This window comes from Dunckerocampus dactyliophorus, chromosome 3 (assembly GCF_027744805.1).
Source record: "Dunckerocampus dactyliophorus isolate RoL2022-P2 chromosome 3, RoL_Ddac_1.1, whole genome shotgun sequence".
NCBI classification, from domain to species: domain Eukaryota; kingdom Metazoa; phylum Chordata; class Actinopteri; order Syngnathiformes; family Syngnathidae; genus Dunckerocampus; species Dunckerocampus dactyliophorus.
This window is the reverse complement of record NC_072821.1, coordinates 22,050,072-22,062,270: the sequence shown is the minus strand read 5'-3', so window position 1 is coordinate 22,062,270 and position 12,199 is coordinate 22,050,072. Positions and strand designations below refer to the sequence as shown.

The 12,199-nt window shown below is 43.8% G+C and overlaps 1 protein-coding gene across 10 annotated transcripts in view; it reads right to left on the bottom strand.

Annotated features, from left to right (window-relative positions):
- Positions 1–12,199, bottom strand: part of nav2a (neuron navigator 2a) — a 229,267-nt gene that overhangs the window by 55,710 nt on the left and 161,358 nt on the right. For 9 of the 10 annotated variants that reach the window (XM_054769967.1, XM_054769969.1, XM_054769961.1 and 6 more), the window contains 4 exons: positions 4,700–5,906; positions 3,428–3,537; positions 3,241–3,349; positions 1,805–2,209 (listed from right to left, as the gene is read on the bottom strand). In XM_054769967.1, coding sequence (XP_054625942.1) covers positions 1,805–2,209; positions 3,241–3,349; positions 3,428–3,537; positions 4,700–5,906 — 1,831 coding nt within the window. Of the gene's footprint in view, positions 1–1,804; positions 2,210–3,240; positions 3,350–3,427; positions 3,538–4,699; positions 5,907–10,732; positions 10,795–12,199 lie in introns of those variants that run through there. The other variant, XM_054769971.1, reaches the window with a different exon arrangement.

Sequence of the window (12,199 nt, the reverse complement as noted above, 5' to 3'; positions counted from 1 at the left end):
CACAGGCAATTGTCTAGGGCACTGAAATTTCTAGGGGCATCCAAACGTCTCATAAAAAACAATTATTTATTTTATTTTATTTAAAGTACATATTACTGTTTTAGTCTTAATTCACATGCTTAAAACGACATTAAAATCCGCTTCCCCCTCACTTCTCATGCAATGGACTATTCTATGTTACTGCCCGTGTGCACATTGACTCCGGAAGAGGGTAGCAAAATGAACTTGTTGCCGTGGGATGGAGAAAAATGAAGCAGAGTTACCCCAGTGGAGCGGAGAACAGGAGAAGGCTAACAGTTTTGATCAAAACTAGCGAACTAACCTTTTTCACAGTCACAACAGCCACAGTAAAGGATGTGTTCCCTAGGGAACCTTGTGACGATTCTAGTGCGTGTCACATCGAACAATTACTGACACCTAGTGGCCACTTTAGAACACAGTACTACACGCAATTAGAATGCTTCTGCTGTCTTGTATTTGTATGTTTTTAGTTCATTCATTCAGTGCATTTAGCCATTTTTATACTTGAAAATGCTTAATTTAGGCAGAGAATAAGTACAATAAGTGCTTTTTATTTATTTATTTATTTTATTTTACTAACAATAGGCGATATTCAACCACGAAACGGCGATTATTTATTAATGAATTAATTTTTGAAAACCGCAATAGCGTTTGGGATGATTCACTTGTTAGGTAACAATAATCCCGTAGGAGGATTTGAAGGACCTTATCTTGATCAGGAAATAGGATAATTTTCTCGTATTAACAGCTGTTAGTACATAATAGACATTAATATTTCAAATCGTTTTCAGGTCATAAACATGGCTATGTAACTAGCAATTACTTACAGATAACAGATGTCAGTGCAGTACAAGGACACGGAGGGCCTGGGTTTGCCTTGGGCCCCCAAATGACTTAATACGCCCCTGACAAGACACAATAAATACTAACAGGTGCTCCTTGCAAGTTGTGTCAAGAAATGACCTTTATAACATGAACCAAAGGAACAACTAGGGCGATAAATGGGTATCGTTGCCTGGGGCTGGGGGTGTGGCAATCTACGCCGAGGACAGTTTTCAATGCATAGTTTCTGAACTCCAGACTCTTTGGATTAGATGCCCACTCATGCTGCTACAGAGAGCTTCCAATATTTACACATTTATGTGCTGAATCACGCTTCAGAAAACTTGACCGGAACCGACCAAAGTAATCATGGAAAACATGCCTACAGCTTGCAGTTCATGCAAGATGTGGTTTTATTGACAGCTTCTCCACAAAATAGGCAGCTCCCCCTCGGAAATTGTGTGCTGCATTGAAATGCGTCCAAGTGGAAACGACGGTAAGGCTAATGTTTGTCAAAATTGTCCCCCAGCCATGGGGGCCACGGCCACCCCGGCCACCCCGTAGTTCCTCTACTGCTCATGAGTTTTATATTATCTCCAACCACACAAGAGTGGGGTCTTCTTGTATTTATGAATGCAGATTGTTTTACATAGTAATTCGATAAACTGTGTGGTTGTACCTAATGTTCAGTATATTGCTACAGATGAGGTTATATAGTATGCAAAAGGCATGCTGCAAAATACACACTGGCCTTAAGGGAGATAACAAAGTATCAGCGTATCAGTGTTTGTATGCGATTGGATATTTGTGGGATCTCATCGGATCACAGTCAGTACGACTGAGAAAAGTACACGACTGCCCCCTTCTGGCAAGTTGTGTACTTAGGTCAATTCCATTTTCAGAGCAATCTTTTCAGCTAAAAACATGCTCTGGATAGTCTGCATTTACTGAGTCCACTCACCCACTGGCGACATCATCCGTGCGTGCAGCATTCTTGTTCAGAACATCTCCATCGCTCATGTAGCCGGTGACCTCCATTGCTATCCCATCAAGGTCCACGTCCTCCCCGGGTCTGTCTCCAAGCTCCACGCTACAGAGGCCTCCACTCCTGCCAGCCAGCTGTCGTCTGAGGTGCCCAGGGTACAAGTAGCGACCTGCTTGGCCGCCTGCCACCCGACCCGCATAGCCATTCCCCACAGAGGGGGCGTCACCCGCTTGAAGACGAGGGCTAGACTGGCCCAATCTCCATGATGACAAGGAGGGCCGGGTAGAGGTGAGACTGAGGATACTTCGTCCACCTCCACTGTTGTTGCTGCCACTGCTGATATCTGTCGTGACGCTGCCATCAAAAGTGGTTTCCAAGGTGCTGAGGACAAAAACACAGTGGGAGAGAATGAATGTAAAATGTAAATATGAGAGCAGTATCATGTAATAGAGGAGCAGTTTCCTTCCTCCAGCTGAACTCGGCCAAGACCAAAGAGGTGATTGTGGCATTCGTTAGCAGAGACAACTGGGAGAGGCCATCACCACCATCATCGGGTGGGAGTCCGTGGAGGTGGTTGAGGAATATAGGTACTTGGGCACCATATTTGACAGCCTTCGGAGGTTTTCCTCCAACACAAAGGAGACCCTCAAGAAGTGCCACCAGAGACAGTATCTTCTGAGGAGGCTGAGTTTGTTTGGAGTGAACAAAAAACGTCTGCTAACTAACTAAACTAATACTAATAAGTACACCTTCAATGTAAAGAACAAAAGCCATGTCTGAGTTAATATAACAAACAACAGCAGCTTTCAATTTTTTTCTCAAACAACAATTAAATTGTTTTTCACTCAAGGAAACGTAAGAGTCCCATCGTTAAAGTTCTTAAACACTAGAAAAACAGTACTAAACTAAAATCCAGACAGCTGCGTCAACACGGAGCCGTGAGGCCAGCGCAGAGGTCGAGAGTCTGTGACAGAAAACAAGATTAGAGCTAAACCTGAATCAAAGCCGGCATGAAAGACATGCCCTGCGATCAAAGTCAAAGGTTTCCTCTGAAGAACAGCAAGAAAAGAAGAGCTAATACCTGTAAACCTAGACAGGCACAGTCTGCTGACCATATAGCCACTCAGTCATTGCCTCAAAGCACTTCACCATTTAGCCTGTCTGGTGCTATTCCTTAAAAATCTTTGTTAAAATAAAAAAAAAATAATAACAATAATTTTTGTCAGGATAAACTTGAAACAACCCAGCATATTCAGCGTGTTATGGTCAAGCGTGCTTTATTATATAAACAAGCACTGAGAGAGCATAGACCAGAACTACAAGAATGAAAACTGCTTATAATTATAAAATAAAACCAATGAAACACTAAAATGATCAAATAATCAGACATCCACCACAAATACTGCAGTTACCTGTGTGTGACCTGAGTTCCTCGCAGACTGGACATGGTCTCCTCCAGGTTCTGGCGCAGATCTGCAATGTTTTTAACAGTCCGCAACCGCCTTGTCTCCGGGTCTTCACCTGAGCACAAGAAGAAAAACATATACAGATTCTATGATGAGAAGACACAACTCTGCTGTTGTGGAAGAGGCTACCAACCCGAGAGGTCCTCAGTAGAGGGCTGGTTGGTCTTGCTGAAGGTAACGTCCCCACCTCTGCCTCCTGAGCTGGACTCGCTGCTCACAACTCCCTCGCACTCGGTTTGAGATCTACAGGGATAGATTGTATGAATAATTAAATAACAAAGAAAAATAAAGAAAAGAATTGATACTGAATTACTGTGCATTTAGTGGAAAGCTGATATTTCACAAAAGAGGGCTAAACCAGATTAAGAATTAAATCTGCTGTGTTTCCTGTCTTGTGACCAGGGACCAATATGAGCAGCTTAGTCCAAAATGCCTTCTCGGAGTGATGCATTACACTTTCTACTTTCAACAGCAGCACTGGCTATTCTTTAACAGCGAAGATGGTTATATGAAATGAAAATTTGTCTATACAGTCTTTCCAGTATGAAAGTGAAAACCAAATGATTGGATCACATGAGGCTTGTCAGCAAGATGTAAAGAGGCACAGCAGTAGCAATTGCTAAAGTACAGTAAGTGAGCAGAATCTCATAAAAAAGGATAAAAAGGACTTGACTCAAAAAAATAATAAACCCATTAATTTTCTATACCGCTTTCTACCCCAAGTGAGCAGGAACCGTCCAGCGAGAGGCGAGCTATACAGTAGATTCTCACAATTCAGCATTTGCGACCCCACAAATTAGCGGATACATCAAAAACATGCCATTTTTATCTTATAATCTCAATAACCAGGCTGTTTATTTGTAGAAAACCCACTGAATTTGCCTTACATTGGTAGCTTCAGTTGAAGTAGTCAAAGGTAAACTTCAACTTGTTTGAGAAAGTATTTCTACACAGTGAATCAGCTTCATATTTACACGCTGACTCTTGCATCGCAAACCAACACAATCCAAATGCCCACCTCATTCATAACCAAACATAACACAGTAACGTATGTGGAACACGCAAAATAAATGCACCACACGGACTATGTGGGTATCGAAATAGACACTGACACAGTAATATACATGCAAAACTATAGTATTATATTTTACTATTCATTTATAACCTGCCAAGCAGGTGGGGAAGCTCTCGCAAACGCTTCCCCAACAGGAAGTCACCCTGCATTGTCTTGAGAGGTCTTTTTAATGTTTTAGTTCCCTTATTGAGTCTCGTGAACGGGTCACAGTATTGGAAACACCTCCTTTTATATATTGCAGTCTTGCATACTATGACTAGAAATCTGACCACATTATGCAGGCATCGTGTCCAGTGAGTGTACAGTTCAACATAGCGTATGTGAGCTCACCTGTACATGAAAGGTGCGACGGTGGCCATGTTGGGGTGGCTGTGATGCTGTTGGTTCTGAGGTAGCTGCACGCTGACTGTGTTGCTGGCTGTGCTCTGTGTGTTGCCTCCTCCGGCCACAGTGGCAGAGCTAGACTTCCCCTCTGTGGGATGCAGGCTGGAGGTAGTGCTGGAGTGTTTGCTGTCCTTTTCTGACGGACCTCGGTGCATGGCCAGACCCCCACCTAGCCTCATGCTTCGTGGTCTCTCCCCGGCCTCCTTCGTCCCCACTGAAGAGGCTTTACCCCCAAGTGGGATTTTGCCTCCTGGCTTTGGTATTCCACTGTGTGCAGGGGTGGAACTGTCCTTTTTGGCCGTTTTTCCCCCTTTGGGAATGAAGCTGGCAATTTTCGAGGTCTTTTTGTTTGAGCTTTCCATGTCTCCACCAACAGGTGCTATTTCCTCTTTTGGCTCCTCTCCCCTGAGTTCTGTCCTGTCCTGCATGGACAGACGTTTTCCCACTTCCTTCCCTTTTTCTTTCTCCTTCCCCCTCTCCTTGTCTTTCTCAGGGCCTTTGACAGAGCTCTTTTTGGCTGTCAGAGCTCTGCTGAAAGTGCGCTGGGCTATGCCTCTCAAGGCAATCTTGGGGCTGCTGGCAGTAGTGGCAACATTACTACCTGCTGTGGAAGCAGCTCCATTAGTGGTTCCATTCATTCCCGGGCGGAGGTTGCCGTCATCTTCTTCAAGAGGGTCAGTGTTTGAGCCTGTGTCAGCCCTCTCCACCTGCACGCTGGGTGCCGCATTGTCATTTTGTGCACCTACTCCATTGGATGAGGAGGAGGATTTAGAGCTTCCTTTGCTGTTAAAGAGCTTAAGCTTCTCGAGCATTGACTTTTGCGTGACAGCCTTAGGAGGAGCTTCCGATCCCACAGCAGCCTTACAGGAGGTCTCCTGTTTGGTTGATTGCATGGCAGACGTGGGGCTGCTAGTGGAGGTGGGAGCTTGAGAGGTGTGCTTGGAGCTCACCGACTTGCTCCTCCAAGGCTTGTTGTTGCTGTTGGGGTGGGGGATGGCCGTGGAGGGTGAGGAAGAGGACGAGGAAGATGTGGTCAGAATCAGGGCAGAGGTAGTGGCAGGGATGCTGGTGGAGGAGTTGATGGTCACTGCAGACGACACCACATTCTCATTCGTTGTCAGCGAAGGCTGTGAGGTCATGCCTTCTGAGGAATCTGCATCAGTAAACACAAACATGGTACTCATTAATAAAATAGAAAAGTAGAGATGAGCAGGATCAGCGTGGGGGAGAATTCAGGAAGAAGAAACTGCAGTAGGTGTTTCTTCACCCCACTCAAACTAGCCTTATATGGTCTGGAGGTCCCCTAAGCTGGTGTAGCAAAAATGCCATTATTTTCCTTTGCGCGAGCCACCAACACTGTTAAAACCCCCACTGCACTAACAATGACAGGATCCCATCACAAACTGTTTAAAAAAAAAAACAATGAAGAGCAGCCTCAAGTGCTTTAAAGTCTGGCCAAGCACGCTGAGTCAAGGAGCAGCGTCGCTGTCTTCACCAGGCTTGCACTTATATGGACTGCTTTTGTTAAGCATCTCTCAGTGCTCTGTTGCTCTGACTTCAGGATGAACGGAAACATTGAAATGACCAGTATTTGTAGTAACAACATAGTCTAGTCAACTGCTGTTGTAAAGTCTTCATCTATGAAAGGTTTGGACAAATCTGCAACAAGTGAGTGCAACTCGGATGCATCTCAACTTACCGTGAACTGAGAGTGTAAAAAGAGCGCTGCAATCTTTTGGCTCAGTGAAATAAGGCGTCCTGACGGCTACAAAGGCTGTTGCTGTGTGTGCAGAGCTGAGCTAGCAGCAGCGGCACAGAGTTCAGAGGAGCAACATTTGAATATTCAAACACCAGTGAGAGGGAGGCCTCTGCAGGAAGTGTTAGCTGCAATTAATCATAACAGCTCCCATGCAACATACAGAATGCTATATACTGTATCTCTTTCTGCACACACACACACACACACACACACACACACACACAATGGAATTAAGTTGGCATTTGGGGTGCAAACTAAACACTTGACCTACTTGTTTACCTGTTTCTCATTTGAGGAAAGTGCTTTTATTCTCCCTAATTGGAAATAGGCACCCACTTGCTACCTTACCTCTCACCCTCTGTTTAGCATTTAGCCAGCACAGCCTGAAACAATGCCACCATTAGGATGTGTTTCGGGCCCAATTAGCCACACTAGCAGTTAGCAATCATGGAAGTGGGTCAGGTTGCTAATAGTTGGCATCCCACTGTAAGTGGCTGAAAGAGAGGAGCAGTTGTTATAATGGAGCTGGCAGTGGGGAATAAAAAGCACCGGGAGGCCAGGTTCAGATGAGTGAAACTTTGATGTGGGTCAGGGCTTGGTCTGTGCTCGCCATGAATGGGCTCATCATCAGTGCCAGTCAGTGTGGAACAGAAGGGGGGGGGGACTGTGGACACTGTGACAAATGGTTGTTGTCATGACTGAAGCCAGTGAAAAGTACTGCTCCAGTTACGCAGCCAAGTACAGAGAACACTGGTCAAACACACTTGGTCAAAAGCAGCCTTTAAGCAATGGTCTTAACTTGCATCATGAAGTCAAAGTCAGTGGCAGCTCCAGATTTAAGTTTAGGATAAGGCTCATGTGACACACAGAAATCACACACTACTGGAAGGATGATGACCAATTCAAGATGAGTGATGAAATAACATAGCTGGCATGACAATTTTAATGTGAAAACAAGCTTTTAATTGAGTGTTTCCTCAATGCTGCTTAAGTTGGCAACTTAATTAAAAACAGTTTTTGGAATGAAGATCATTTGGAAGGACAGGGCTGTCATAATTGCTCAATTTGTTTTTGTCCCAGAGTATGTTTTCTTTATCTATCTATCTATCTATCTATCTATCTATCTATCTATCTATCTATCTATCTATCTATCTATCTATCTATAAAGGAAGTGCTTTTTGTCCACCAAAAATAAACAAAGAATGGTTATAAGATGACCCTATCGGTCAGTGACCCAATGACCGGGTATAGCCTTGGGCCAGAAAATTTGGAAATAAACTACTCACTGCCCCCTAAACGGGTGGATTTGTCTTCTCATGGAACATGTTGGAAGAATTACAACTTAACTACATAATTACAACGCTCATTAGAAATTAAAATAAAGAGCTGAAAATGACGAGGGAAAGCTGGTGGCAAAAGAGCTTCAGCTCACAACACTTCTTGCCAGCCGAATAAACACATCTCACCCTCTCGTCGGGTCTCAGGGTCAGTCCAGCGGGCCTCTTCTCTCACGGCCTTCCGATAACATCAAGGCATTTAGGGGAAACAACCGAAGCGGACTCAAAGCACTTTCCTTTGACCTCTTGTCACACTTGTGTGTCTCTGCATGTTAAAACCTTGTCATTTCATCTAAGTGTCAACATGTGCATGCAATTCAAGGTTAGCAGTGAGAGATTGCGTGTTGTGTACAGCAACTTCAAACACTTGAACATATAACACGTATAATTGCACTACCGTTGCGAGGCTGGAAGCCAGAACTACAACACGCCTTGGAACGATGTAACCAATTTTGCAGACAAACAGTAAATGCATTAGCGTTAGCACTGACTGATAGTGTTTAGACATGAACAAGCAGCACGGCTCCTCTCGTGGTTACGTTGGTCAAGAGACATTAAGATGAAGTATTTTAGTCAGTTAGTGACTACGATGCTGACTAAAAAAAGGCCCTACTTCCACACATGTTGCACTCATACAGCACATATAACAAGGCATGGAAAAGGTTTGTGTCACAATCAGAAAGTGTTTCATACAGACATCCTGTTAAATTGGCACATTACACTCATAAAGATAGATTGTGAATTTATTTCCCTGCACAGAGTGATGCAGAATCCCTCTATTAGATAATTAGATATGTGACAACATCTCTGTTGCCACCTGGTGTGACTTTTAAAATACGACACAAGAAAAAACAGAAAGCGTCCCGTTTGTGTTACGGCTCCGATACGGCCTCAGAAGCTGCAAAATTCTGCTGTTCATACAGAACTTTTTCCAAAACTCAATTCAACTCCTGTGGATGGACTTCGCTGCTCGTTGAGAATGCGATGCGTTCTTTTATGTTAGAGCAGGGGTTGTCCAAAGTGTGGCCTCGGGGAAATTTGTGGCCTGTAGCTTGTTTTTTATTGGCCCGCGGCACATTGTACAAATTACATTTTTTTTAAAAAGCAACAGCAACAATTAAAAAAAGAGCAAAAAGGTGTAATGTAACGAGGGAAAGCTGAAATGTTGATACTATTAAATAATAATAATATTCTTTGTCACCAATAACATGAAGTTTTGTCTTTATTATTTATTTCATCCATCCATCCATTTTCTATACCGCTTCATCCTCATTAGGGTCGCGGGGGCATGCTGGAGCCTATCCCAGCTGACTTCGGGCAACAGGCGGGGTACACCCTGGACTGGTCGCCAGCCAATCGCAGGGCACATATAGACAAACAACCATTCACACCTATGGACAATTTAGAGTCGCCAATTAACCTCACCTGCATGTTTTTGGGAATGTGGGAGGAAGCCCACGCGCACACGCGAACATGCAAACTCCACACAGAAACGCCCAGGGGAGAATCGAACCCAGGTCTTCCCGATCTCCAGGCTGTTCCTGTATTGGCCAACGTGCTAACCACTAGACCACCGTGCGGCCATTATCTATTTATTGTCTTTTATTTTTATTTTTAGCCTTTTTACAAAAATAAAAACAGCAAAATGGCCCCCGCATCTTTTGACTTTTCCGTATGTGACACCTTGCTGGAAAACGTTTGGACACCCCTGGTCCAATAATACCAGAAAAGGTTGTCGTTGCTATTCGCTTTTTGAAAAAGACAATCTAGAGGTGTCTGAATGCTCCCTAAATATAAGCTTGCAACACAGATCCTCCTGCTTCGTCTTCTTATTCTCTGGCAGGCCAGGGGTGTGGCATTGCCATCTACTGCACGGTAGTAGTTGTAACGACAAGCTACACAGACCGTCCCATTATAATGTGATTACGAGCGAGGACGAACAGGTAGTGGAAGATCAAAAAAAAAGAAGAAAAAAACACTGGAAATTATAATAGTAGCTGTGGTGGAGAGATTCTGGAGTATGTGGGACAAGGGCCAGACAAGTTCTTCCAAACCAAACTGATTAAACTGATGGAATTGGATCATAGTGATGCTGGAAAAGACAACAGGTTTTTCCTAAACTAAAGTTGGAAGCAAAGACTTGCCCAAAATATCAATCCCGACTATTCATTGATTAATTAGCATTTGCATGTCAACTACAACAAAAGCTGTAAGCCTGCAGGTGTTTGCTTACTCTTCAACATTTCAGATGTTGGCTTGCCCTCCCCCTGCACGCTGCTCAGTTATTGTGCCCCAAAAAGTGAGAAGGACAGGCGGCCTTTGTGTGAAGACAGGAAAAAAACTTTGAAGAGTTTCTCCACATGAATAAACGCAAACAGTGATGTTACAGCCCATCAAGAAGGCTATTCATTCTGCAAGTGAAACAGCTTGACAAATTAAAACACATGCACACGCATGCACAAATGCACGGCCCCACATCAAATGTGCACAACACAAACTCCTCTTTGTCACCCGGACTCTGTCACTTTATGTTCATGCAGAACAGAAGAGAAGATTGAGGTTGCTTTCACTCGTGTACGGCCGTAAGGTGAGCGAGTTCATTCTGGTGTCAGAGCCAATGTCACAGAACTGAGATGGACACACAATACAAGCTGCAGGTGTCTCTTTAATTAAAAAATAAAAAATACCAACAGGCAGACACTACTTATTGCAATATTTTCATTTACAGAGCTGCTCTGCTCACACATAAACAGCAAATGTTGCAGTCGCGTCAACAAACCAGTAAAACTGACTCAACCTGCTACCAACGGTGAAGAAACCTGTTTCCTTACTTGTAAACCAAAAAAAGATCTTGAACTTTTGTGCAAGCGCAAGTGGACAAACCTCATGAGTGCAGCAAGATGTCCAAGCAGAGCAGAGAGAGGATGGACAGCAGAGTGCCAAACCATGACCACACATCCTCAGGCTTTGAGAGGAGTGGCATGCTATGGTAAGGAGGAGGGACTTGGCAGCGTGCCGGGGGGTGTGGGGGGTGCAGAGGCAGGGGGCCAACCAGTTATTATCATCCTAGCGCTGCCAATCAAGCATGCTGCTCTTGCATTAACAAGCTAACAGAGCAGCTTTCACCTGAGTTGAAGTTTGATTTTGGTCATTTGCAGGGTAAATGCGGGATGTTATTCTATGTTAATGTACATTAAACACAGTATTGGGCAATGTCTTATGCTACTACTGTATAGGGTTTTTAAAGCAATACTTTAATGGCCTCATATAACTGTAATGTTACTTAGTAGAGCAAAAAAAAAAAAACCCAACCAAAGCTGAAATGTTAGCAAAATAATAATAAGTACAAATAATGACTTAAATAAATAAATAAATAAAAACAATTGTGGAGTGTGTTTTTTTTATGGCATAGTGACTCCAACTGTAAGAATTTTTGTAATTAGCTCCTTTACCCAGATCCTCACCAAAACAAATGGCTCTGCATTGATCCATGCGTCACCCCTCTACAGTCATGGCCACAAGTTTTGAGAACGACACATACTGTATATTCATTTTCACAAAGTCTGCTTCTTCAGATTTTATGATGGCAGTCTGCATATGCTCCACAATGTTATGAAGATGAATGGCAATTAATTGCAAAGACCCTCTTTGTCATGAAAATGAACTTAATCTAAAAAAAAATGTCCACCTTGTTTCAGCGCTGCTACAAAAGGACCAGCTGACCTCATGTTAGTAATTCTCTGTTAAACATAGGTGAGAGCGTTGACAAGGACAAGGGCTGGAGATGACTCTGTCAGCCTGATTGAGAAGCTTTCAAACCATGGTTAACCATGGTTACCTGCAAGGAAACAGGTGCGGTCATCATTGCTTGGCACAAAAACAAGCAAGGATATTGCTGTTAGTGAGATTGCACCTCAATCGACTATTAATCGCATCATCAAGAACTTCAAGGAACGAGGTTCAATTGTTGTGAGAAAGGCTTCTGGGCACGCAAGAAAGTCCAGCAAGCGTATGGACTGGGATTGGAGCACCACTAGTGTAGCGCTTGCTCAGGAATGGTAACACGCAGATATGAGTTCATCTGCACTCACAGTGAGGCAAAGTGTTTTGGAAAATGGCCTGGCGTCAAGAAGGGTGCAAAGAAGCCACTTCTCTCCAGGAAAAACGTCAGGGACAGACTAGTAAAAGATACAGGTATTGGATTCCTAAAGATTGGGGTTTTCTCTGGTGAATCCCCTTTCCAATTGTTTGGGGCATCTAGGAAAAAGCTTGTCTGGAGAGGAAAAGGTGAGCACTACCATCAGTCCCGCGTCATGCCAACAGTAAGGCATCCTGAAGTGATTCATGAGT